The 27,507-nt window shown below is 52.4% G+C and overlaps 2 protein-coding genes across 2 annotated transcripts; one reads left to right on the top strand and one right to left on the bottom strand.

The window, feature by feature from the left end:
* Positions 1-819: 819 nt before the first annotated feature.
* Positions 820-1,210, top strand: LOC128897787 (deoxynucleotidyltransferase terminal-interacting protein 1-like). Its single transcript, XM_054167212.1, is given in 2 exon segments — positions 820-974; positions 976-1,210. Coding segments are annotated over 2 exon segments (390 nt in total).
* A 12,802-nt stretch (positions 1,211-14,012) lies between these two features.
* LOC104306619 (junctophilin-1) lies at positions 14,013-27,253 on the bottom strand. Its single transcript, XM_054167433.1, has 3 exons — positions 26,760-27,253; positions 15,128-15,223; positions 14,013-15,020 (listed from the first exon to the last, which is right to left on the bottom strand). The coding sequence occupies exons 1-2, from the start codon at positions 26,976-26,978 to the stop codon at positions 15,143-15,145; spliced, it is 300 nt and encodes a 99-aa protein (XP_054023408.1). The 5' UTR covers positions 26,979-27,253; the 3' UTR covers positions 14,013-15,020; positions 15,128-15,142.
* Positions 27,254-27,507: the final 254 nt, after the last annotated feature.

Below are 27,507 nucleotides of genomic sequence, written 5' to 3'. Positions count from 1 at the left end.
TAAATACAATTTCCAGGGCAGATGAATCTCATGGGAAGCTGTTATTCCAGATCCCTCAGCAGGACCCCTGAGTGTGGAGATTTCAGGACACCAAAGTCAGCTGCTAATTGCAATCTTTCCTGTGGAAGGACTTCTGGGCTTTGGAAACAATGGCGCCCGTTTGCTGAGCTCACCAGCTTTACCCTGCCCCTCTCACTGTCTCACAGCTCCATCTGTTTCCCTGATTTCCTGCTTGTGTGTCCTTCAGGGCAGATCATTAGACCTTCCCCAGCCAGCCTGGCAGGGGAGATCTCCTTCACCTCTGTTTTCTCTAGCTTGGCCTCACTTTGCAGCAGTACAGCTTTTGGAGCCATATCCTGATCTCTTCCCATCATATTTGCTCTCCAGGGTGGAATGACAAAGCCTGCTAACAAAAGCATCAACCCTTTGCTCCTCATCTGGGAAGGAATAAAGTAAAATTACACTGGAAATTAAAAATTGCAGCTCCAAATAGCCTCTGGACATTGGCAAGAACCAAGTGAGCATTGCCTTGGAAGTGCTACCAGTGAAGCATGTGCTGGACAAAGGGAAATACGAAGCCAGCCCCAACTAATCCCATTCCCAGAGAACCTACCTCCTCTCCTGCTCTTCATGACTGGCTGCTCAGCAGGGCCTCCAGTGATGACACATGTGTCAATATGGCCTCCTGACTGCCACATATAAACCCCAGCCCTCTGCACCTACAAATCATACAATAATAGAGTCAACTTGGTTGGGAAAGCCCTCTGAGACATTGAGTCCAACCATTCTCTAACTCTGCCTTGTACTTGGGGCTAATCCATGGCCCTCAGCACCACAACCTTTGTGCTGGGATCTCGAGCAAACAAGGCTCTCGGGATGGGAGGAACAAGAGGGCGGCTCTACATCAAGCATCCCCACCTCTTTAAGTACGCAGCCGACCCGCAGGATAAGCACTGGCTGGCAGAGCAGCAGCACGAGGGCGACGGGGGGCAAGATGGCCTACCTCCTCATCGAAGAGGACATTCGGGATCTGGCTGCCAGTGACGATTACAGGCACTCGGTGGACCTGCGGCTGGAGGAGCCGAAGCCCTTTGTGCCGCCGGCCCGGATGACGCAGAAGAGGCAGCGGCACATGGAGACGCTTCGCCGCGGGGGGGATGCTCCTCCCGCCGATGGCCCCCCCGAGGCCGCGCCGCCCCCCGAGCCCTAAGCCCCACCTCCACGCCCCCCGGACCTAATAATTATTTTTGTGGCTCAGGGGATGGTGCCAGCGGAGGAACTTTGGTTTCTTTGATCATGGCACTTTTATGGCACCCGACCTGCTGGGTCCTGATGGGGTGCAGTTATCTAGGAGGGGCAAGAGAGTCCTAGCACTGGAGTTGGCAGGGCTCATTAGGAGGGCTTTAAACTAGGTCTGAAGGGGGTGGGTGAAGACATCGGTCCCTCTGCAGAGGTAAGAGTAGGGCACAAGGCAGGGTCAGTTGAGAGGTGGGGAGCCCAGCTGCAGTGCATGTACACCAATGCAGGCAGCCTGGGCAATAAGCAAGAGGAGCTGGAGGTCCTAATCCACCAGGGCAACAATGATATCGTTGACATCTCAGAAACATGGTGGGACAACAGGCACGATTGGAGTGCTACACTGGGGGCCTACAGGCTCTTTAGGAGGGATAGGCAAGGGAGGAGAGGAGGAGGGGTGGCTTTGTATATTAGGGAGTCACTTTCTGCCTCAGAGCTTGAGGTGGAAGATGAGGGAATTGAGAGCCTGTGGGTTAAAATCAGAGGGCAGCCCAACAAATCTGACATCCTGGTTGGAGTCTGTTATAGACCACCCAACCAGGATGAGGAGGCTGATGAATTATTCTACAAACAACTGGAGGCTGTTTCAAGATCATCAGATCTTGTCCTCGTGGGGGACTTCAACCTGCTGGATATCTGCTGGGAACTTAATTCAGCAGAGAGGAGGCAGTCCAGAAGATTCCTGGAGCGGATAGAGGATTGCTTCCTGACGCAGCTGTTAAGTGAGCCTACCAGGGGACAGGCTCTGCTTGACCTGCTGCTCTCCAATAGGGAAGGGCTAGTGGGAGATGTGACCGTGGGAGGCTGCCTAGGGTGCAGTGACCACGAGATAGTGAAGTTTTCAATCTGCAGGGAGATAGGGAGGAGCACCAACAGAACCTTCACCTTGGACTGCAGGAGGGCAAACTTCAGCCTCTTTAAGAAACTTATTTGTAAAGTTCCCTGGGTACCAACCCTCATGAACCGAGGGGTCCAGGAGGGTTGGAGCTGCTTCAAACAGGAGCTCTTGAAGGCACAGGAACTGGCGGTCCCCATGTGCCGAAAGATGAGCCCAGGGGAAGGCGACCGGCCTGGATGGACAGGCAGCTCCTGAAGGATTTAAGGGAAAAAAAGAGGCTGTATCACCTTTGGAAGGAGGGGAAGGCTTCTCCAGGTATGTTCAAGGAAGTGGTTAGATTATGTAGGAATAAAATTAGAGAGGCAAAGGCCCAGTTGGAACTGAAGCTGGCCACCTCTGTGAAAGACAATAAAAAGCATTGTTACAAATATATCAACACTAAAAAGAAGGGCAAGAAGAACCTGCACTCCTTACTGGACCTGGAGGGGAACATGGTGACCGAAGATGAGGAAAAGGCTGAGGTCCTGAACACCTTCTTTGCCTCGATGGCCTCCTGAGCTGGGTAACAGGGTCGGGGAGCAGTGTAATGCCCCAGAAATCCATGAGGAATTAGTTGGGGACCTGCTGAGCCACTTGGACACTCACAAGTCCATGGGACCGGATGGGATCCATCCTAGGGTGCTGAGAGAGCTGGCAGATGAGCTGCCAAGCCGCTCTCCATCATTTTCCTCCAGTCCTGGCTCACTGCAGAGGTCCCAGATGACTGAAACTGGCCAAGGTGGTCCCCATCCACAAGAAGGGTTGGATGGAGGAACCTGGAAACTCCAGGCCTGGCAGCCTGACCTCAGTGCCAGGGAAAGTGATGGAACAGATTATCCTGGAGGCAATAACTGCACCTGAAGGATGGCCAAGGGCTCAGGTCCAGCCAGCATGGCTTTAGGAAGGGCAGGTCCTGCCTCTCCAACCTGATCTCCTTCTATGATCAGGTGACCCGTCTGGTGGATGTGGGGCAGGCTGTGGATGGAGTCTATCTGGACTGCAGCAAGGCCTTTGACACCGTCCCCCACAGTAAACTGCTGTCTAAGCTGTCAGCCCCTGGCTTGGACAGCAGCTCTCTGAGCTGGGTTAGGAACTGGCTGGAGGGCTGAGCCCAGAGAGTGGTGGTGAATGGTGCCACAGCCAGCTGGCAGCCAGGCACCAGTGGTGTCCCCCAGGGATCAGTGCTGGGGCCCATCCTCTTTAACATCTTCATTGATGATCTGGATGAGGGGGTTGAGTCAGTCATCAGCAAGTTTGCAGATGACACCAAGTTGGGAACAGATGTTGGTCAGTTAGAGGGTAGAAAGGCTCTGCAGAGGGACCTTGACCGACTGGACAGATGGGCAGAGTCCACCAGGATGGCATTCAACAAGTCCAAGTGCCAGGTGCTGCACTTTGGCCACAACAACCCCATGCAGAGCTACAGGCTGGGGTCAGAGTGGCTGAGAGCTGCCAAACAGAGAGGGACCTGGGGGTGCTGATTGACAGCCACCTAAACATGAGCCAGCAGTGTGCCCAGGTGGCCAAGAGGGCCAATGGCATCCTGGCCTGTATTAGGAACAGTGTGGCCAGCAGGAGCAGGGAAGTCATTGTGCCCCTGTACTCTGCACTGGTTAGGCCACACCTTGAGTCCTGTGTCCAGTTCTGGGCCCCTCAGTTTAGGAAGGACATTGAGACACTTGAAGGTGTCCAGAGAAGGGCAACAAGGCTGGGGAGAGGCCTTGAGCACAGCCCTGTGAGGAGAGGCTGAGGGAGCTGGGGTTGCTTAGCCTGGAGAAGAGGAGGCTCAGGGGGGACCTCATTGCCCTCTACAACTACCTGAAAGGTGGTTGTAGACAGGAAGGGGTTGGTCTCTTCTCCCAGGCAACCAGCACCAGAACAAGAGGACACAGTCTCAAGCTGTGCCAGGGGAGGTTTAGGCTGGAGGTGAGGAAAAAGTTCTTCACCGAGCGAGTCGTTCGTCACTGGGATGTGCTGCCCAGGGAGGTGGTGGAGTCACTGTCCCTGGAGGTGTTCAAGGGGAGACTGGACGTGGCACTTGATGCCATGGTCTAGTTGTGAGGTCTGTTGGGACAGGTTGGACTTGATGATCCTTGGGGTCTCTTCCAACCTTAGTTACTGTGATAACTGTGATACTTTGTGATACATCTCTGCAGCCTGGAAACACCTCCAGGGATGGGGCTTCCACCACCTCCCTGGGCAGCCTGTGCCAGTGCTTGAGAAACCTTTCAGTGAGGAAGTTTCCTCTCGTATCCCACCTAAAGCTCCCCTGGGCCAACCTGAGGCTATGTCCTCTCATCTTACCAAGTGATACTAGGGAGAAGAGCCCACCCCCCACCTCACTGCAAGCTCCTTTCAGGGAGCTGTAGAGAGCAGTGAGGTCTCCCCTCAGCCTCATCATCTCCAGACCAAACACCCCCAGCTCCCTCAGCTGCTCCTCCCCAGCCCTGTTCTCCAGACCAGCTTTGTTACCTTTCTCTGGACCTGCTCCAGCCCTCAATGTCCTTGTAGTGAGGACCCCAAAGCTGAACCCAGTACTCCCTCAGGCCTCCCCAGTGCTGAGTCCATGTTGTGTGTGCTCTTTGCCAGCTCAGGGACAGCTGGGTTCTGTTGCTGGTTTCAGATTATTGGCCTGGAGGTTGTGGCTGTGAGCTTGTGGCTTTCCAACTTTCCCAGGGAGCAGCCCCCCAATACTTTGCATTTGCATTCAACTTGTGCAACTAAAATGTGATTCCACTCCACAAACAGCAAAGGCACTGAAGTACTAATGTGAATTTCCATCTTCTGGTGTTCATCTTTCTCCTTTCAAAGTTTGTTTTAGGGCATAAGTTGACTGAGAGGCTGAGGGAGCTGGGATTGCTTAGCCTGGAGAGGAGGAGGCTCAGGGGAGACCTCATTGCCCTCTACGACTACCTGAAAGGTGGTTGTGGCCAGGAAGGGGTTGGTCTCTTCTCCCAGGCAACCAGCACCAGAACAAGGGGACACAGTCTCAGGCTGTGCCAGGGGAGGTTTAGGCTTGAGATGAGGAGAAAGTTCTTCACTGAGCGAGTTGTTCGCCATTGGGATGTGCTGCCCAGGGAGGTGGTGGAGTCACCGTCCCTGGAGGTGTTCAAGAGGGGATTGGATGTGGCACTTGGTGCCATGGTTTAGTCATGGGGTCTGTGGTGACAGGTTGGACTCGATGATCCTCGAGCTCTCTTCCAGCCTTGGTGATACTGTGATACTGTGATGAGTCTTCCTTAATGGAGCAGATAGCCACAGCAATCACACCCATCAACATCACACTCTGAAATGCTCCCACCTTGTGTGTTTCAGCTGGAATTTGCTGTAATGTAGCACAGCTGAGGTGTCCATTTCAGCCTGAGTACTGCTGATACCTGAGCTCATCCAGGCATGCTCCCTGTGCCTGGGCTCTGGGCTATTACTGGCACTGAACCATAGACCCAAAAACGTTGAAGAACTTCAAAGCATCCAAATGCTCAAGAAATGCAGCAAGTATTATCAGTCTCTCCTCCCTAAAAAGAGAATGATTATGTCACTAATTGATTTTCTGTAGTAGATAATCCACTGACATTTGTCATAAGGCTGAAATAAATCATAGGTTGCATGTAAAACTCTAACTAGTAAGGATCTTGATGCTGGATGGTTTCAGAATGCTGTGGGAAGTAGATGGGTGCTGGCTACGTGGAACAAACGTGCAGGTCTCAGCAGCACAGCTCTCTGTGACAGTAGCCACAGAGCAGAGCTGCCCAGAGCCCTCCATTTGTGCTGGTGGGAGATCCCATGTCTAACTGCAGGGAAGGGCCTGAAGTTTACTTTCAGCAGCTTCAGCTTCTGTCAGCTGGAGGGAGCCTTAGTCTGAATTCTCCATCTAAAGGCTGAAGTACAGTGGGAGTGTGGAATGAGTCTCCTGCTCACTGCCATGGGTATCACAGTATCACAGTATCACAAAGGTTGGAAGAGACCTCGAGCATCATCGAGTCCAACCTGTCACCACAGACCTCATGACTAAACCATGGCACCAAGTGCCACATCCAATCCCCTCTTGAACACCTCCAGGGACGGTGACTCCACCACCTCCCTGGGCAGCACATCCCAATGACAAATGACTCTCTCGGTGAAGAACTTTCTCCTCACCTCGAGTCTAAACCTCCCCTGGCACAGCTTGAGACTGTGTCCTCTTGTTCTGGTGCTGGTTGCCTGGGAGAAGTGACCAACCCCTTCCTGGCTACAATCACCTTTCAGGTAGTTGTAGAGAGCAATGAGGTCTCCCCTGAGCCTCCTCTTCTCCAGGCTAAACAACCCCAGCTCCCTCAGCCTCTCCTCACAGGGCTGTGCTCAAGGCCTCTCCCCAGCCTTGTTGCCCTTCTCTGGACACCTTCAAGTGTCTCAGTGTCCTTCTTAAACTGAGGGGCCCAGAACTGGACACAGGACTCCAGGTGTGGCCTAACCAATGCAGAGTCCAGGGGCACAATGACCTCCCTGCTCCTGCTGGCCACACTATTCCTAATGCAGACCAGGATGCCGTTGGCCCTCTTGGCCACCTGGGCACACTGCTGGCTCATGTTTAGGCAGCTGTCAATCAGCACCCCCAGGTCCCTCTCTGTTTGGGAGCCCTCAGCCACTCTGACCCCAGCCTGTAGCTCTGCATGGGGTTGTTGTGGCCAAAGTGCAGCCCCTGGCACTTGGACTTGTTGAATGCCATCCTGCTGGCCTCTGCCCATCTGTCCAGTCGGTCGAGGTCCCTCTGCAGAGGGCAGAGGCAATCCTGTGGAGGATGGAGGCAGAGGGTAGCAGCTGGGATAGCGCTGGACCTTCTAGGCAGGGGTGTTGTGCAGTTCTGGGGTGAGGCATGTTCTACAGGTATACTCTGGTGTGGTGCTTGGGTTTCCATCCCAGGCTCTGATTAATTGCTACTTTAGAGCATTTCTGTCCAGTGGTAGTGGCTGGGCAGGTGAAGGGGACGTGGCAAGACAAGTGATTTGAGGACTGAATTCTGCTGCATTTATCTGCTGCTTGTGGATCAGTGAAATGTCTGGCCCCTGAAATAACTCACCTGAAATGTTAGGCAGCTCCACTCCTCTGTGTCAGTGGGTGAAGCCAGCCATGAGGTGTGGCCAGGCAAGTGGCTGGAGTGCTCCCCACATCACGGGCTGAGGTGACAGATGTCTATTGCTGGCAGCATTAGGCTGAGCTATCTGGCATACAGAAAGATTGGGAGAGGAGACACAGGCTTTGGGGGGCATCTGAACTCTTGCTGCAGCAAGGGTGTGATTAAAGTGAGCATTCACAGGGTTGCTGAGCACTCTCCTGCCACTGCAGACACCCCATACACACAAGTGACCACAAGAATCAGAAAGGTATCTCTCCCTTTTTACATCAGGGTCCTGTTTGAAACCTCTGGCACAGGTCCCTGTGATAACATTTCCTGCTTGCTCTGGCAGTGGTTTTGTTTAAGGTTCAGGTGGTGACTGTGCCCATTTGGGTTGCATTTTGCTTTCCTTAAATGCTGTGTTGCAAGCTTTGGATGGAGGGAGTGTGTGGAAGGAATCCTGTTGGGCAGGACTCTCTCCATAGGCACTGTCTAGAAAGTAAGGCTTGCAGGCAGCAGCAGCAGCCATAATGTTAGAAACTCAAGATCCTGCTGTGAAGTTTCATGCACAGACACTGGCACAGGCCCTGCCCCCCTCAAAGTGCAGAATGTGCCAAAGTGACCACTCAGGAACTGAAGTCTCAGCAGTATCACACATTTTCAAGTGACAGGGGAAAGTTCATGGCCCCTTTACCTCTGTGTCTGCCTGGAGTCAGTCATGGATCCTGCAAAGCCCTTCTTGAATTCTGCTGTAGGTTTAGGGGCAGGTTTATTGGGATTCATTTTCCAAAGTTAGTGAAACACCAAAGCCTGGGAAATCTCTTTAAATTCCATTGTTAGTGAATTAAAGAAGGACAGGGAGCTGCTTGAGGGAGCCCAGCACAGAGCCACAAAGGTGATGAAGGCAGTGGAACATCTCCCTGCTGAGGACAGGCTGAGGGAGCTGGGGCTCTGAAGCTTGGAGCAGAGGAGCCTGAGGGTCACCTCATTCATATTGATCAAGATGTGCAGGGCAGTGTCAGCAGGACAGAGCCAGTGATAGGACAAGGGGCAAGGGGAGCAAGCTGGAGCAGAGGAGGTTCCATGTGAATATAAGGAAAATCTTTTTCATTGTGAGGGTGCCAGAGCCCTGCCCAGAGAGGTTGTGGAGTCTCCTTCTCTGCTTCAAACCCTCTTGTCCTATTGCTAGACATGAAAAGTCCCTCTACAGAGTCATTTTCATTGGAAGTGACCTTTAAGATCATCAAGTCCAAAGACTAACCCAGCACAGCGAGCATCCTACAGCAACCAGCCACACTCAGGAGCCATGGAGACATTCAGACCCCTCCTGGATGTGCTGCTGTGTGGCCTGCCCTAGGTGATGCTGCTCTGGCAGAGGGGTTGGACTGGATGATCTTTCGAGGTCCCTTCTAACCCTGAACATCCTGTGATTCTGTGGCTCTGCCACTGTCTAATGTTGATTTAGACAAAACCTTGCAGCAAACAGCTGAAAATGCCCCGAGTATGTCCCTCCTTCCCTCCCTCCCCAAGGAGAGCGTCCCTGCCTTTGGATGTTTGCTTATCCATCTGTGGCAGCACCACTGTGATTAAGTAGATGTTAATTACATCCTTAATGCAATTGAATTAATGTAATCAATGAACATCTATCCTTTTATTAGATTCCCCCATCATACTCTGATGTTCTAAAAGCTCACATTTCCTATTCTTTCTGGCGAGGACTGTAAATCTGTCAGTAGGAGACCATAACATTGTTGAGAGCAATGAGGTCTCCCCTCAGCCTCCTGCCCTCCAGGCTAACCACCCCCAGTTCCCTCAGCTGCTCCTCATAAGCCCTGTTCTCCACACCCTTCACCAGCTTCATTGACCTTCCTACTCTCTTGGGTTTGATTTCAGCACACCTCTGTGTCCTTGCTCCTTTTCCAGCCCTACTGGCCGTGCCTGTTCTGCTGGGGATCAGGGAGCATGGCCTTGCTGCAGTCCATGCCCAGGATGTGCTGCCTTGCCATGGCAGGGATGCACAGAAGCCATCTGCTGGGTTGTCAGAATCTCACCACTTACCTTCCCTTTGCAGAATGTCTTTTCCAGTCCCAGCCCCTATGAACTGCTGCTAGTGCTCTCTGCCTTCATTGTTTCCATGGCAGCTGATCCCATCCTTCCATGACTTCCTCACCAGTGGCCTAAACAAAACCTAGGCCTGTCACAGTGCGAAGGGAAGGCAGCTACAGACTCGCTGAAACCTGCTCAAAGCTCTTTGCAGCTAAAAATGACTAAGTAATTAAGCACCATTATCTTAAATGATGGCATTTCAGAGGTGTTCTGTGGAACATGTCCTGAATGCAGTGAAACTGCAGTGCTCAGTGCAGCAGTGACACTGCTCCAGGGGTACAGAATGTGATGGTTTCATTAACCCACAGCTCCTGCAGCCTGACGAAGCAAGCCCTCCCCCTCCTTCCTGAGCAGCACTCCCAGTCCAAGCTGCGTGCTCTGGGGACCAGACCTGCGGTTGGATTCTGTCTGAAATCCCCCAAACAACTGATCCCACTTCCAGATCTAAATGCCTTCAACCCCTGGCATATTTGTAGGCCAGACAAAGCATCTCCACAGGTGGCAGTGTCCAGCCTAACACTTGCCTTCCTCCTGCCCCTCCCTGTCAGCAGCTTTGCATAGCAAATGTGGGATGTTCAGGAGCTGGGAAGTGTTTAAAGGTCTTGTGTAGAATAAGAAGTTTAACTATGGGCAGCAATTCTTGAGCACCCTGAGTGTGTCTTTTGTGGTCTAACACAGTGGCTCTGACAAGCTGCTGCTCAGTGCATCAAATTTGGAAGTTCCAGGAGGACACCTCTCCTCTCTCAGATTCATCTGTGCAACTCAGAGGAACTCAGCTGCTGCCATGGGCTGACAGGCACAGTTATTATGGTGAAAGGCAACCCCTGGAATTCTAGTCTTTAACTGTATATCATGCTGTGTGAAGGGAGGGGATGCCATCCAGAGGGAGCTGGACAGGATGCAGAGCTGGGCTCAAGCCAGCCTCACAGAGCTCAACAAGGCCAGGTGCAAGGTCCTGCAGCTGGGTCGGGACAATCCCAAGCACAAATCCAGGGTGGGCAGAGAATGGATAGAGAGCAGTGCTGAGGACAAGGACTTGGGGGTGCTGGGTGATGAGAAGTTCAACATCAGCCAGCAAAGGTTGCTGGCAGCCCAGAAATCAACCCTGTCCTGGGCTGTGCCCCCAGCAGTGTGGGCAGCAGGTGTCTGCCCCTCTGCTGAGACCCCACCTGGAGTCCTGTGGCCAGCTCTGGAGCCCCCAACACAAGAAAACCATGGAACTGTTGGATTTGGTACAGAGGAGGCCATGAAGATGATCAGAGGGCTGGAGAATCTCCCCCAAGGGGACAGGCTGAGAGAGTTGTTCAGCCTGGAGAAGAGAAGGCTCCAAAGAGACCTTCTAGCAGCCTTCCAGTATTTGAAGGGGGTTACAGGAGGGCTGGAGAGTAACTTTTGGCAAAGGCTGAGGGGTGATGGCTTCGGACTGGAAGAAGCTGGATTTAGGTATGAGGCACTGGACCAAGCTGCCCGGAGCCTGCAGAGGGTTTGGCATGTTGCCACACACAGATTCTTGCTCAGGCTTCACAGAATTTCCACTTTTCTCCATTTCTGTGAATGTTAAATGAGAGCAGGAGCAGCTGACTCCATCTGACAGGCACATCTCATTTCCCTGCCCCTCATTCGCTTTGGTCAGTGAATTCCATCTCCTTGGGACACCCTTACGTAGAACATTGTCCCTGACCAAAAGGCTCAAGTAAGCTATGAGTAAAAGCCTTCAGCTGCTGTTAGCAACCCTGTCTTGTTAACAACGTGGAAGCTACTCTGTTAGTAACCCAGAGCGCTGGTGTAGCGCGACGCGCAGAGCGCTCCTGACGACTTCTACTCCGCATCCCGGTTACCGTCAGAACCTGCTCATACTGCACAACGGTGTCTTAAAAGAGCTTTCACAGGAAACATTTTGCCTGAGAAAAACATCTCACTGCACTGAAGTGCAGTTATCAGTATCTGGGCTGGAGCAAATACAGGAGAAGCAAGCTGCATTGCCCTCACTTCAAGAAGGACATTGAGGTGCTGCAGCGAGTCAAGAGAAAGGCAACCAAGCTGGTGAAGGGTCTGGAGAGCAGGGCTGGGAAGGAGCAGCTGAGAGAACTCAGGTGGTTTAGTGTGGGGAAGGGGAGGCTGAGGGGAGACCTCATTGTGCTCTATGGCTCCCTGAAAGGAGGCTGGAGCCAGGTGGGGGTTGGTCTCTTCTCCATAGCATCAGGTAATAGAAGGAGAAGAAATGGCCTGAAATTGTGCCAGGGGAGGGTTAGGTTGGAGATTAGGAAGAACGTCTTTGCTGCAAGAGTGGTCAGGGATTGGCACAGGCTGACCAGGAGGTGTTGGAGTCCTCACCCCTGGAGGCGTTGGAGAAAGGTGTGGCCATGGCACTTGGGGACATGGTTTGACAGCCATGGTGAGGTTGGGCTGATGGTTGGACTTGATCTTGGTGTTCATTTCCAACCCAAGCAATTCAGTGATTCACAAGGCTTTCAAAGGGGCCAGGACTTCACCCATGTTCCTGCTTTGCTCCCTGTTTATTGAACTCCTTAGAAAGAGAACTTCCAGAGAGTGACCAAAGGGATCCGCGAAGAGCGAGAAACGAGACTGCAACTCCGGTAGTAACGAACTCATTTTTATTAGAGCAATACAGTTGTGCAAACTGTACCTTGTACATTTTGGGTTATAAAGAGAGAGACTGATAGAGAAAGAGTTCATTCTTTGACAGCAAGGAACTTCCAATAGACAAAGTGACGATGTCGAAGAGCCTCGGCAGGCCTGGGTTGTGCTGTCCAAAATGTAGTGTACAGTAGAACAACCAGGTATAAATAGCCTCTGTGCACAGGTTAGAAAAATACCCACATTTTGTATGAGCTTCCTCTTAAAAAAGCTTAGAAATCAGACATCTTTAGAAATGGTACTAACAGGCTGAGATTTAGAAACATCTTCAGAAGCTTTTGTTACCCATTCTCTCCGGAGTGTTTCAACAAACACGAACAGGAACTCAGTAGGTGCCAGTTACAAAATCACCTCTCCGGGGAGGGAGACCGGGTGGGGGGCGGGAGGGGGGACGATTTCCACTGCTGGACTCTTTTGTCCATGACATCAAGGCTCGCACAGCAACTTTTAAAAGTTCAGTTCTTCTTTAAAAATGCCTGTTCCTACATGTAAAACACCATTGCAACTCTGTGGCTTTTTAAAACTTTTTTTTTTTAAACCTTTTATTTTGTATTAAAAATAAATACACAAGTGTCCTTTTTCCTCTGCTCTCCTCCTGCTCTCTTCTTCCTCCACACACAGGATTCTCCACACGCTCCTGTAAAACCCACCACGGGTGTCACTGCCCTGCCGGGAGCTGCTCGGCTCAGACCCTACCTCAACGTGAAGGTGCTGCAGCAAAAGGTAGCTCCTGGGCCGCCGGCAAAGTGCTGCCCAGTAAACCATGCAAACACGGAGAAAGGTTACAAACAGGTTCAAAAAACTCTACTGTATGAAAGGTTTGTCTAACAGAGATAAAAGAAACCGTAACACAAGCCCTTTGCTTGCTGCAGCTTGAGAATATTCACTTGCCAAATGGCCACACCACGTGTTTTTCAGTCAAGAAAGCATGCTTTGGGTTAATATAGAGGACAAGAACTACGGCGCAGCGGCACGGGGAAGGAACCAGGGGCACACCGCTGGGGCCAAGGGCTGGAAACGATTCAGGGGAACTTCCCAAAGGGAAAAAACCCAACAAAAAAACCCCCAAAAAATAATCTGAGGCTTTCATTTAATGCTGAGGCAAAATGATAAATGGGCTGTAAATGGGCTGTAAAGACACTGAAGGCATCAACCCAATAACCAACCACTAAGGGCTCTAAGCGCTGTGCCTGAATGGATGCAGCACAGATCTCGTACCTTCAAGCAGGGGAGCCTGGCTGGTGAGCAGCAGCTCCACTGCCAGTGGCACCCAGGAGCTCCCACACAGCGCTTGGCTGCAAAGTACCTCAGTGTTGAAACTCAAATCACAAATTACCACAGCACCAGACTTTAAAAAGAAATAACAGGGAGGGGAGAAGGAGGAAAAATAAAGAAAAAATGGGAAAAAAGAAAGAAAGATGACGAAAAGAAAAGAAAATGAAATAAAAAAGGAGAAAAAAATAAAAGAGGAAAGAAAAAGAAAAAGAAAAAGACAAAGAAAAAGAGGAAAAGAAAAAGGAAAAGGAAAAGGAAAAGGAAAAGGAAAAGGAAAAGGAAAAGGAAAAGGAAAAGGAAAAGGAAAAGGAAAAGGAAAAGGAAAAGGAGAAAAGGAAAAGAAAAAGGAAAAGGAAAAGGAAAAGAAAAAGGTAAAGAAGAAAAAGAAAAAGAAAAAGAAAAAGAAAAAGAAAAAGAAAAAGAAAAAGAAAAAGAAAAAGAAAAAGAAAAAGAAAAAGAAAAAGAAAAAGAAAAAGAAAAAGAAAAAGAAAAAGAAAAAGAAAAAGAAAAAGAAGAAAAGGAAAAGAAAAAGGAAAAGAAAAAGGAAAAGAACAAGGAAAAGAACAAGGAAAAGAAAAAGGAAAAGAACAAGGAAAAGAACAAGGAAAAGAAAAAGGAAAAGAAGAAAAGAAAAATAAAAAGAAAAAAAGAAAGGGAAAGTAAAAGAAAAAGGAAAAGAAAAAGGAAAAGAAAGAAAAAAATAAGAAAAAGGAAAGGAAAGAAAAGAAGGAAGGGGGAAAAAAGAGCAAACATCACCATGCAAAGCCTGTATCTCATCTCTCTTGGCTTGTTCTGATATCCCACCATCATTTAGGATGTGCTGATACCAACTGAAGATTCTGACTCCTTTACTATGGGAATTTTTGCTGGCTATTGGCATCTGAGCACTTGCAGGAGGGTACCACAGGCATGGCATGGCACTCACTGAACCTCGAAGCAAAATGGCTGTGCAGGTTCAGGAGCACCACGTGAAGAATTTCATCCTGCTCTCTGCTTCTGCTGCTAGGCAGAAGCGGCGGCTCTCTCCAGGCTGGCCTAGACACTACGTTATGGCTATACATCAAATGTCATCAACAAGGACCAAACAGAATCATGCACAGGCAAATGAAACTCGAGCTCCCCGAGCACCGCAGGATGTTAAAAGCAGAAGGTAATGGGATCAGCCTGGTGACTGCTGCTGCTAACTATTTCTTCTAACGAGATCGGAGCGGGCGCTGGAATCGCTTCCACAGCAACAGGGTCCTCTGAGCACATTCCTCTGGCAGTCCTCCTCCCATCTCCCCACCACACACATCAGACAGTAAAATAGTAAGGCAGCTGTTAGCTTCCATCAACCAAAAGTGCAGCTCCGTGCGTTTCCACCCTGGTCACACTGCTGGGACAGACGGAGAAGCCAAGGCGCGCCGCTGGCGGGGCCGCTTCAGCAGGTTGCTTTGGTTGCCTTCCAGCACGGCTGCTTGCTTCAGCCCGCAGAGGACCCCAAAGCGGAGAAACTGAGCTGGGCCCCTGGCTGAAGTTTCCAAGTTTGCTCTCTCTCGCATCCCATCCCGACTCCAAGCCTCCTTGCCTGTGGCTGAGCAAGACAGGTGCCATTTAAAAGGCTGATGACACAACTGCAGAGAACTGTGGGCTAACACCACTAGTTGTGATGACTTCACTGAAGGGTCAGAACAGTTACACCGTTAAACAACTGCCTTCAGCCACCTTCAGACACAGCTACAATTGAAGGAGGGAACATTAACAGGATGGGAGGAAATGAAACCTTTTATGGTGTGAGGTGGGGTGGAGCTGGTGGTTTGAGAGGAAAAAGAGACCTTTCTTACCTTTCCTAATGCCAATCAAGTTAGAAAGTGGACAAACAGAATGGCTAAGCCAATGTTCAACAGCATCACCAGGGCGATCAGGACTGAGTTAGGGCCCTGCAAACGAAACAAAGATGTCAGAGCGGATGCAGCCTCCCACAGGCTGCGCAGCAACCAGCGTGACCTGGCACCACCGTCCCTGCCAGCTTGCACCTTGCTCTGAAGGGCTACCTGCAGTCCTGAAACACAGCCACTGCCCTGGATTTCAGCTGAGCTGGGTCTCACCTGTGTGAGAAGGAGCTGGGAAAGTGCAGGTGAGAGCAGAGTGTGGCACTGTTCTTAACCCCCCTGACCTGAGCCAACTGAGATGTGAAAGCAGCCCCAACAGCATGAAACAGGATCAGCTGAAAATAAAGCCCAAGAATGTGAGCTGCTGTAGGACAGCAGGAGCACTGCTCTTCATCCTGGCAGCATGGTCCTCCTCCAGTTCCAACCCCTTTCAAAGCAGACAGGACAATGTGTTTTATGCAAAGCAGATTGGTTTATGGATGAGCCAAAGGGAAAAGGAGTTCCTGCGCACCAGCACACCTGGCAATGCTTCCATTATGGACTAAAAACCACTTTACACCTGCAAAATCAAACTGCCTTTGGTTCACTCTGACACTTGTCTCCCAGATCTGTGCACTGAGGAAATGAAAGGTCAGAGGAGAAGCACAAAATCATTTTGGTTGGGAAAGCCCTTGAAGATCATCACTGATGATCCAACTATTCTCTAACTCTACCAGGGCTCAGCACCACATCTCTGCCTCTTTGAAACACATCCAAGCACAGGGAGTCCAAGTGCTGGGTGCTGCACTTTGGCCACAACAACCCCATGCAGAGCTACAGGCTGGGGTCAGAGTGGCTGAGACCTCCCAAACAGAGAGGGACCTGGGGGTGCTGATTGACAGCTGCATAAACATGAGCCAGCAGTGTGCCCAGGTGGCCAAGAGGGCCAACGGCATCCTGGTCTGCATTAGGAATAGTGTGGCCAGCAGGAGCAGGGAAGTCATTGTGCCCCTGGACTCTGCATTGGTTAGGCCACACCTGGAGTCCTGTGTCCAGTTCTGGGCCCCTCAGTTTAAGAAGGACATTGAGACACTTGAAGGTGTCCAGAGAAGGGCAACAAGGCTGGGGAGAGGCCTTGAGCACAGCCCTGTGAGGAGAGGCTGAGGGAGCTGGGGTTGCTTAGCCTGGAGAAGAGGAGGCTCAGGGGAGACCTCATTGCCCTCTACAACTACCTGAAAGGAGGTTGTAGCGAGGTGGGAGCTGGTCTCTTCTCTCCCAGGCAACCAGCACCAGAACAAGGGGACACAGTCTCAAGCTGTGCCAGGGGAGGTTTAGACTCAGGGTGAGGAGAAAGTTCTTCACCGAGTGAGTCGTTCGCCATTGGAATGTGCTGCCCAGGGAGGTGGTGGAGTCACCATCCCTGGAGGTGTTCAAGAGGGGATTGGATGTGGCACTTGGTGCCATGGTCTATGAGGTCTGTGGTGACAGGTTGGACTCGATGATGCTCGAGGTCTCTTCCAACCTTAGTGATACTGTGATACTGTGATAATACTGTGATTCAATCACATCCCTGGGGCAGCTGTTCCAGTGGTTAAGAACCCATGCAGTAAATAAGTTTCTTCTCATATCCAACCTAAATCTGAACTCCTATTGTAATACTCCTTCACTTCCTAGCACACACAACCATCAGATCATTTTGATCTGTCTGCGAAGCAAGAGAACAAAGTTTCCAGTCTCACAGATTGCATCAGGACCCTCAAGGGTCATCTTGTCAAGGGTCATCTGGACAGGCTGCACAGGGTCACATTAAGTCTAATCTTGAATGTCTCCAGGGATGGGGCCTCCACCATCTCTGTGGGCAGCCTGTTCCAGTATTTCACCACTCTCATTGTAAAGAACTTCCTCTTGATGTCAAACCAAAATCTGCCCTGCGCCAGGTTCAAACCATTGTCCTTCACCCTATCCCCACAGGCTCTTCTAGACAGTCCCTCCCCAGCCTTCCTGCAGTCCCCTTCAGATACTGAAATGCAGCTCTAAGGTCTCCCTGGAGCCTTCTCTTCTCCAGGCTGTACAGACCCAATTCTTTCAGCCTGTCTGTACAGCAGAGGTGACCCAGGCTCTCTGACCACCTTTGTGGCCTCCTCTGGACCCACTCCAGCAGCTCCAAGTCTTTCTTGTGTTGGAGGCCCCAGAGCTGGACACAGGACTCCAGGTAAGAAACTTTTTAGTCATGGAGGCTTTCTCATGAGCAGCTTGAAATAATGTCTTGAATAGATGGAAATTCTCAACTCTTCTGTTCTCCTCAGTAGATTTGGTTTACCCCAACACACTCTGACAACAGTTAGTGTGTTTTATATTCTAAGGCTGCACCTTTACTGCAGAAGCAGAAAACCTCTCCACTCAGAGAATACTTTCCTAAATCCAAAGAAGCCCACTAAAAAAACCTGGGCTGCATAAGGAGCACTGGCTTGCATAAGGTGGTCTAGATTTCATTAGAGAGAACATCACTTTGTTCACTTTCCACAGGAGGCATGCCTTGCAGAAGCTCATGGTGCTCCCAGGCAGTGCTTGCATTAGCTGTGTGACTGCTGGAATGCTCAGGTGGAAGAACTTGCTGTTGGGAACCTGCTGCAGCAGTGTACCAGGGAACCTGCTCAACAGTACTTGTGTCCTGATTGTATCAGGATCATTAAGGTGCAGCTTGAGGCCATTTCCTCTTGTTATGTCCTTAGTTACTAGGAAGAAGAGGCCAACACTGGCCTTGCTCCCACCTCCTTGCAGGGAGCTGTAGAGAGCAAAGAGGTCTCCTCTCAGTGCTCTCCTCCAGGCTAAACAATCCCAATTCCCTCAGCCTCTCCTCAGCAGACTTGCTCCCCAAGCCCCTCACCAGCTTCCTTGCCCTTCTCTGGACCTGCTCCATCACCTAAATGTCCTTCTTACACAATGGACACAGCACTTGAGGTGTGACCTCACCAGTGCTGAGTACAGGGGGACAATCCCTGCCCTACTCCTGCTGGCCACACTATTGCTGACTGGGGCCAGGATGCTGGTGTCCTTGGCCACCTGGCTACACTGCTGGCTCAGCAGCTAAGCAATCACATGCTCTCATCCTGAAAGAGCCTCATGAAACACCGTCAAGCAGCACACACCTCCAGGCAGCAGTTAGGATGGCAGGCGAGACGCGGACTGCTAAGTTCTTGAGTAAGTCCCAAAGCATGTTCTGCCAAATACTCCTAAACCTCTGGGGAATGTGAAGCCTGTCTGTACCTCTGTCCATAAAGGCCACAAAGTTCCCCCTGCACCTCTGCAGAGGCAGCTGCTCAGCCCCGAGGAGCTGGGCGTTCAGTGCACACAGCCATGGGCACCACCGGGATGCTAGCTGGAGGCTGCCACAGGGCCTGGGCAGCAGCATCCACACTGTGCTGAGTGGCAGAACACCTCACACGGCCACTGGGACGCTGAGGGCTAGCTTTAAGGTCACCTTCATCAAAGGGATTTGGAATAACAAGCTCCCACTGACCAGTGGGAGGTTTTGACCACTGGGTAACAGAACAGAAGTGGCACCATGCCCCTTCCTTCTTGCTGGAAGTGAGCCACCATGGCCCAGGGAGTAGGAGGCACCTGGGGACAGAGAACAGACCTGAAAGGCACCTCTCCTATGAGCACAGGCCTGGGGCTCTTCAGACTGGAGAAGAGCAGTCTAAGGGGGGATTTCTTAATGCTTATGAATATCTGAAGGGTAGAGGTCAAGAGGATGGGGCCAGGCTCTTTTCAGTAGTGCCCAGTGAGAGGACAAGGGGCAGCAAGAGCAAACCAGAACTGAGGAGGTTCCATCTGAACATAAGGAAAAGCTTCTCTCCTGTGAGGGTGCTGGAGCCCTGGAGCTGGCTGCCCAGAGAGGCTGTGGAGTCTCCTTCTCTGGAGACTTCCAAGATCTGCCTGGATGTGTTCCTGCATGACCTGCTCCAGGTGACACTGCTGTAGCAGGGATCTTGGACTAGATGATGGCCAGAGGTCCTTTCCAACTGTCACCATGCTGTGGTTCTCCCTCCCTAAATGAAGACAGATTGTATGGTTGTGCTTCTAACTACCTCTATGTCCCACTTACTAGAAGCTGAAAGGCAGTTTTTAAGCAGGACTGGGATTTTTCTACTGCAGCTTCCTTAGAGCACCTGCTCTGGTCACTCCTGAGCTGTGCAGACTAATTATAGCTTTTGCTATCTTAGGCCCTTGCAGGGCACAAGAGTCTTGTTTATGGTATTGATCATAGGTGCCTACTAAAGGGGCAGTAGCTTCTTGCACAGGAACCACAGACTCCACAAACACTGATCATTTTCCTGAGTGTGTCAGGAAATGCTGCTGGGGGCTGCTCCAAGCCAAACAATTCTGTGATCCTGCTATACAACTCTATTTTTCTGCCATTCACTCCTACTTTTCCCCCCAGTCCAAGCCAATCTCAAATGAGGTGACACTCAAATGGGACAGCAGGCTGCCAGCTGATACTGGGTCTGTTTTGAACAGCAAGGCAGGAGTCCAGGATGAGTGGCCTCCTGAGCTGGGCAATGGGGTTGGGGAGCAGTGTGATGCCCCAGAAATCCATGAGGAATTAGTTGGGGACCTGCTGAGCCACTTGGATGCTCACAAGTCCATGGGACCGGATGGGATCCATCCTAGGGTGCTGAGACAGCTGGCAGATGAGCTGCCAAGCCGCTCTCCATCATTTTCCTCCAGTCCTGGCTCACTGGAGAGGTCCCAGATGACTGAAACTGGCCAAGGTGGTCCCCATCCACAAGAAGGGATGGATGTAGGAACCTGGAAACTCCAGGCCTGGCAGCCTGACCTCAGTGCCAGGGAAAGTGATGGAACAGATTATCCTGGAGGCAATAACTGCACCTGAAGGATGGCCAAGGGCTCAGGTCCAGCCAGCATGGATTTAGGAAGGGCAGGTCCTGCCTCTCCAACCTGATCTCCTTCTATGATCAGGTGACTGCCTGGTGGGTGTGGGGCAGGCTGTGGATGGAGTCTGCCTGGACTCCAGCAAGGCCTTTGACACCATCCCCCACAGCAAACTGCTGGCCAAGCTGTCAGAGCCTGGCTTGGACAGCAGCTCTCTGAGCTGGGTTAGGAACTGGCTGGAGGCTGAGCCCAGAGAGTGGTGGTGAATGGTGCCACAGCCAGCTGGCAGCCAGGCACCAGTGGTGTCCCCCAAGGATCAGTGCTGGGCTCCATCCTGTTCAATATCTTTATTGATGATCTGGATGAGGGGATTGAGTCCATCATCAGTAAATTTGCAGATGACACCAAGCTGGGGGCAGGAGTTGATCCATTAGAGGGTAGAAGGGCTCTGCAGAGGGACCTTGCCAGGCTGGAGAGATGGGCAGAGTCCAAGGGCAGGAGATTGAACACATCCAAGTGCCACAGCAACCCCATGCAGAGCTACAGGCTGGGGTCAGAGTGGCTGAGAGCAGCCAGGCAGAGAGGGACCTGGGGGTGCTGATTGACAGCTGCCTAAACATGAGCCAGCAGTGTGCCCAGGTGGCCAAGAAGGCCAAGGGCATCCTGGCCTGCATCAGGAACAGTGTGGCCAGCAGGAGCAGGGAAGTCATTGTGCCCCTGTACTCTGCATTGGTTAGGCCACACCTTGAGTCCTGTGTCCAGTTCTGGGCCCCTCAGTTTAAGAAGGACATTGAGAGACTTGAAGGTGTCCAGAGAAGGGCAACAAGGCTGGGGAGGGGTCTGGAGCACAGCCCTGTGAGGAGAGGCTGGGGGAGCTGGGGTTGCTTAGCCTGGAGAAGAGGAGGCTCAGGGGTGTCCTCATTGCCCTCTACAACTACCTGAAAGGTGGCTGTAGCCAGGAAGGGGTTGGTCCCTTCTGGTGCAACCAGTACCAGAACAAGAGGACACAGTCTCAAGCTGTGCCAGGGGAAGTTTAGGCTGGAGGTGAGGAGAAAGTTCTTCACTGAGCGAGTCGTTCGTCATTGGGATGTGCTGCCCAGGGAGGTGGTGGAGTCACCATCCCTGGAGGTGTTCAAGAGGGGATTGGATGTGGCACTTGGTGCCATGGTCTGGTCATGAGGTCTGTGGTGACAGGTTGGACTCGATGATCCTCGAGGACTCTTCCAACCTTGGTGATACTGTGATAGAGGCTGCTAGGGAGCAATGAGAAACAAGTCAGCACTGCTTTGTGCTCATCTGTCTCTGTGCACACTTCCCCCTGGGGCAAAAAGCAGCCTGGAGGTGTTTGAAAGAAGCAGAGACCGTGGTGTTGAGGGACATGGGCTGGCACCAGTGCTGGTAGAGATTCTGTGCTTCTATGACTCCAAAAAGATGATGCTCAAGTCAGAGTGAAAAAAGGCTGATTGCCCCCTCAGGTAGTAGTGTCAAGGCCTGCAAACAGGCAGGTGATGAAAGGTGACTGTGTCCCTGTTTTATCCAATCCTTGCTAAAATTATGACTCTTGCAGGCTCTGAAATGATTTCAGACTTTGATCTTTGAACATTAGAAAATGAGTAGATGGAGAAGGACATTCCTATACGTGGCAGAAGAAGTATGTGATGATACTGTTCAAGTCCAGTGCCAGAAATGGGAACATCTAGAGAGTCAGAACCCCTCCTGAAAATGACTTACTGCACAGCTGATAGCCAGCAGGGTTCTCAAGGATGTAACAGATTCACAGAAAACATGAAACATGACCCTGATCGCTGCAACAGCTGCTGCAGGCTTGCCTGTAAATAAAGTTGGTCAAAGTTCTCAATCCAAAGGAAGGTTGGTCTTTCATTCCCATGTGAGAAAGGGCTTGGGTCTGGAGAGGTAGAAGGAAGAACTGAAAATGGGCCACCCTGGCTCTATGTTCCTGATGCTCTGGCTCTGAGAACATGGAGAAAGCACAGCACAATTTCATACAGCACCTCTGGAGACAATGGAAGTGCTGAAGGAATGACACAGATGAAATGTCGCATGCCCAGCCCCTGTTTTCCCAGTCTCTTTTCAGGAGCTGGAGAGTCCTTTTCCCTTTATATTCTTTAACAAACACATTTGTAAGCTTTCAGCTAAGATCCTGTTACAGAGGCCTGTAGTGCCGGGAGGAAGGGCAACAGCCTTGAGCCGGAAGAGGGCAGATTCCGACTGGAGATCAGGGAGACATTCCTGACAGTGAGGGCGGTGAGACACTGGAACAGGTTGCCCAGGGAGGTTGTGGATGCCCCCTCCCTGGGGGTGTTCAAGGCCATACACCTACCTGCAGCTTAGACTGGCACTGTGTTCAAAGCAAGTTCCTAAACTCCACATTTCCTCCTCCCTGAAATGCTGCTAAGAAGAACAATGCCTTCAGAGGTGCTCCAAGTAAAGCAGAGGGACGGCTCCCAGAGGCTCTGGAGCATCAGCCAGCAAGCAGCAGCCAATGGCCAATATCTCATCCCTTTTTCACCTTTCCTAGTAACAGGCTATGTGTGCTTGCAGTCCCCTGATGACGCTAAAAGGTCAACCAGCTGCTGCTTAGCTGCCCTGCTTGGTTTCTTACAGCGAAGACCATGGCACAGAGGAAACATGAGGACTGCGTCTAGCCACTGATTCTGCCCAGCGCTGTGCCTGCTCAGTCACACTGAGCAAGCTGGGAGCTTTGTGTTACCCTTGGTGGAGTGCAGTCTGTGAGATCTGAGAGGTCAAAGGGCTGCTATCAGCTGTGCTCAGATCTGCAGATTACAAACCCGCTGTGACCGCCTGCTCTGATCCGCACAAAACAGGGCACGAGCTGCCTGCCCAAGCAGAGGATAGCTCCTGGTGAAATGCTCATTGGCAAACCACTCATTGACAGCTCCCAAACCTCACTGTCTGAAAGCTTCTGGGGCATGTAGCTAAGACCATGAAAAGCAACTCAAACCAATCCAAATCTGCCCAGCTGTGGGATCCTCTTGCACATTCGCCTGGTCGCTTGGGCAGCTGCTCTAACAAAGTGTACTCCCAGGAGGTGAGCTCATCTGCCAGGGCTTTTGCCTTCAACCTTTGGCTCTAAGATATGTTTTAATCATTCTTGCAGCTCCTGGTGGGGCTCTCCTCAAGGCTTTATTTCCATTTTAAATCCCTGATTTATGTATGCTCTGCTGTATTCCAGAGTGGCTGCACCAGTGCCAAACCCAGATAAAACAGGCTCCCGGGGACTCTTGCTTAATCTTTCCTGTTGATAAATCTAAGGATTATATGAACATCTCTGAACAACAGCAGCAGACTGGGAGCTCATGCTCAGCTGCCTCCCTGGCTCCTGATCCACCAAACCTTTCCCAGTCCCAGTCCTGCAAGGCCAGGCTCTATTAAATGTCTTCCAATGAACCATTTCAAACTTTGCTGTGATTCATAGCTTCACAGGATGGGTTGGGTTGAAAGAGACCTTAAAGATCATCCAGTTCCAACCCCCCTGTCACAGGCAGGGTCATCTCCCACTAGACCAGGTTGCTGAAGGCCTTATCCATCCTGGCCTTGAACACCTCCAGGGAGGGGGCACCCACAGCCTCCCAGGGCAGCCTGTGCCAGTCTCTCACCCCCCTCACTGGAAAGACTTTTTTTAATATCTCCAGTCTAAATCTTGCAGCTCCAAGCCTTTGCCCCTTGTCCTATCACCCCAAGCCCTTCTGAACAGTGCCTTTCCAGCCTTCATGTAGGCCACCCTCAGATATTGAAATGTAGCTCCCTGGGGCCTTGAAGGTCATCTCCTCCAACCCCTGAAGACAGCAGGGACACCTCTAACTAGATCAGGCTGCCCAGGGACACATCCAGGCTGAGCTTGAATGGCTCCAGGAAAGGGGCCTCAACCACCTCCCTGGGCAACCTGTTCCAGTGTCTCACCACTCTCACTGTGCAGAACTTCCTCCTGATGTCCAGCCTAACTCTGCCCTGCTCCACTTCCAAACCATTTTCCCTCATCCTGTCACCACAAGCAGCCCTTCCCCAGCCTTCCTGTAGGTCCCCTTCAGATACTGAAATGCAGCTCTAAGCTTCCTCCTTCCCAAGCTGATCAGCCCTGACTCTTCCAGCCTGTCTCCACAGAGAAGCTGCTCAGCCCTTTATCATCTTCGTGGCCTCCTCTGGACCCGCTCCAGCAGGCCCATTTCTCTCTTGTGCTGGGGGCCCCGGCGCTGGACACGGGACTCCAGGTGGAGTCTCACCAGAGCAGAGTGGCAGAATCAGCTCTCTTGACCTGCTGGCCACACTGCTTTTGATGCACTTCATTCTTTTTCAGTTCCTCATCAATGTAGTCTGGTGTCAATTATTCACCTGCTTTGCCTGAGGTCAGTGTTAAGCTCTCTGTATCTCATGAAGTTTGTCATTCTGCTTATCAGCCCAGCAATAATGACACTGACAATTTTCTTCTTTCTATTCAAGTAGCCAAGATGACTCCAAAAGCCCAATGCCTGCAAAGCCCATGGCAATCACAGCATCACAGAGTCAGCCAGGGTCAAAGAGACCTCCACAATCATCACGTCCAACCCATCACCCAAGCCCAACTAATCAACCAGCCCATGGCACTAAGTGCCTCAGCCAGGCTTTTCTCAAACACCTCCAGGGACGGTGAGCCCACCCCCTCCCTGGGCAGCACATTCATCCAGGCTTCTTTCTTCACTAAAGGTTCACTTTAGCATCTACACTGCACGTTTCCCCAAGTTTCTAGTGGCCCAGAAAGAATTCTCCCCCTTGTGCTCTCATCATCAGACATTCTTCATTGGATAGCTTGGCTTTTTCTTCTGACATGGAATAGCAATGCTTAGTCAGCTCTCCTTTTCTGCATAACTATTGATAGCTCTCTTCTTTCTGAACACCAAGGAATGCACAGCTTTAAAACTCCTTCTCCAGTTCCTGAGGAAGAGGCAAGTGTCATTTTCCCATCACTGTGACAGGCCAGTGCACAAATTGTAAACCCATTTCTCTTTTGGTGCAGATTGCCTGGTTTTAGGGCCTGCATTCAACACAGAGAAGGAAATGAAAATGGGGATGAGTCTGGCCTGGGTCAGACCACATGCCAGCAGCCTGTCACCAGCAGCAGTCAAAATGAGACCTTTGGGGCTAAGAATAAGTGGGAGTCCCAGTCCTGCCACTGCAGTACAATGAAGGTTGTTTTGAGGGGGAGGAAAGCACAGATGTGTGTCTGCACCCACAATGCACAAACACATTCAGAATACAGAATCACAGAATCATTCAGGCTGGAGAAGACCCCTGGGATCATCAAGTCCAACCATTAACCCTGCTCTGCACAGTTCACCCCTAAACCACATCCCCACGCAGCACATCTAAATAACCTTTAAACACATCCAGGGTTGGTGACTCAACCGCCTGCCTGGGCAGCTCATTGCAGTGTCTGACCACTCCTGCTGTGAAAACACCTTTCCTGCTGTCCAGTCTAAACCTGCCCTGCTGCAGTCTGAGGCTGTTCCCTCCTGGGCATTGCTAATCACCTGTGAGAAGAGACCAGCACCAGCCTCTCCACAGCGTCCTTTCGGGCAGTCGCAGAGAGCAGCACTGCTGTTTGGGGCCGGAATGGGCCTGCCAGAGCCTGGCTGTCACCTGGCCCCTCCCAGCTTCAGAGAAGGTAACCCAGAGGCCTGGAGCACCTGCTCCTCCCTGCAGCCTGCTGCAGCAGGCTGTATCTGGAGGGCTGTGGCAGGTGAGGCTGAGAGGAGCGAGCTCCACCTGTCTCCAGGCTGCAGGGCTCCCAGAGGAGGCGGGAGGGCTGGGCAGGGGGCTGGGCAGAGGGCTGGGCAGGAGGGCGGGGCAGAAGGGCTGAGGTGGGAGGGTGGGGCAGGAGGGTGGGGCAGGAGGGCTGAGGTGGGAGGGTGGGGCAGGAGGGTGGGGCAGGAGGGCTGAGGTGGGAGGGTGGGGCAGGAGGGTGGGGCAGGAGGGCTGAGGCGGGAGGGTGGGGCAGGAGGGGTGGGGCAGGAGGGCTGAGGCGGGAGGGCTGAGGCGGGAGGGTGGAGCAGGAGGGCTGAGGTGGGAGGGCAGGGCAGGAGGGCTGAGGCGGGAGGGTGGAGCAGGAGGGCTGAGGTGGGAGGGCAGGGCAGGAGGGCTGAGGCAGGAGGGCTGTGCCAGGAGGGCTGGGCAGGAGGGCTGTGCCGGGAGGGCTGGGCAGGAGGGCTGAGGCAGGAGGGCTGTGCCAGGAGGGCTGTGCCAGGAGGGCTGGGCAGGAGGGCTGTGCCGGGAGGGCGGGGCGGGAGGGCTGTGCCGGGAGGGCGGGGCAGGAGGGCTGGGCAGGAGGGCTGTGCCGGGAGGGCGGGGCAGGAGGGCTGTGCCGGGAGGGCTGTGCCGGGAGGGCGGGGCAGGAGGGCTGTGCCGGGAGGGCTGTGCCGGGAGGGCGGGGCAGGAGGGCTGTGCCGGGAGGGCTGTGCCGGGAGGGCGGGGCAGGAGGGCTGTGCCGGGAGGGCGGGGCAGGAGGGCTGGGCAGGAGGGCTGTGCCGGGAGGGCGGGGCAGGAGGGCTGTGCCGGGAGGGTGGGGCAGGAGGGCTGGGCAGGAGGGCTGTGCCGGGAGGGCGGGGCAGGAGGGCTGGGCAGGAGGGCTGTGCCGGGAGGGCGGGGCAGGAGGGCGGGGCAGGAGGGCTGGGCGGGAGCGGCGTGCGCTACTCACCGAGCTGCTGTGTGCTGGCTTGCCCAGCGCGGCCTGCGGCTGGCTGGGGGCTGGGTTCTTTGGCGCAGCAAACTCCGGCTTCTTGGGTTTCGCGTCGGGTTTGTTTTCTTTGGCATCTGGCTTACCCCCAGCCCTGGCAGGGCTTGGCTTCTGTGAGGCTGGTACCCGCGCAGGTGCTGACGAGGAGGGGTTGATATATTCATCTTCTTCCCTGAGCATCTGTGGAAGCACTGCTGGATTGGTTTTGACGTAGTAGCCGTGGTAGTGCCCGTGCAGCTCCCCATTCTCCGTGCTGCTGGGGTTGTGATGGGCTGAAAACTTGGGCTGCTGCTTGGCAGCCACCTCCTCCTTCGCTGATGCTTTTGAATATAAAGGCTTGTTAACCGTGGGGGTTATATTCTCAGTGACTAAGAGCTTTTTGTCTTGATTGAGTCTTGCCCCAGCAGCGGAGCTTTGCCTTTTCTGCTGTTTGGAAGGAGAGGACTCGGCGGAAGGAGGAGGACTGTGCCTTGGACTTGGCTCTGGGGTCCGCGGGGGGGTAGTCCCTTTCCGATAGAAGTGAGGAGACTCTTTGGGGCTGGGTGGCTTCTCCTGAACCTTTTCTTCAGATTTTTCTTTTACCTCCATTCCTTCTTGCAATTTTTGTTTGATGTAATCAGGGCCTGAAACAGAAAGTCACAGAAATATTGCCAGTAAGACCAAACTAAGGCTTCACGGCAGAACTGCTGCACTGGGGTGCCAAGATACC

Source organism: Dryobates pubescens, chromosome 14 (assembly GCF_014839835.1).
Source record: "Dryobates pubescens isolate bDryPub1 chromosome 14, bDryPub1.pri, whole genome shotgun sequence".
NCBI classification, from domain to species: Eukaryota; Metazoa; Chordata; class Aves; order Piciformes; family Picidae; genus Dryobates; species Dryobates pubescens.
The sequence above is the reverse complement of the archived record's forward strand: the minus strand, read 5'-3'. Positions and strand labels throughout refer to the sequence as shown.

Bases quoted from the DNA above. Each gene is read 5' to 3' on its own strand.
- LOC104306619 (XM_054167433.1), bottom strand. From the start codon at position 26,978: ATGCTCAGGGAAGAAGATGAATATATCAACCCCTCCTCGTCAGCACCT. The intron at 15,224-26,759 runs GTGAGTAGCGCA...TTTCGTTTGCAG, and splicing joins AGCCAGCACACAGCAGCTCG to GGCCCTAACTCAGTCCTGAT.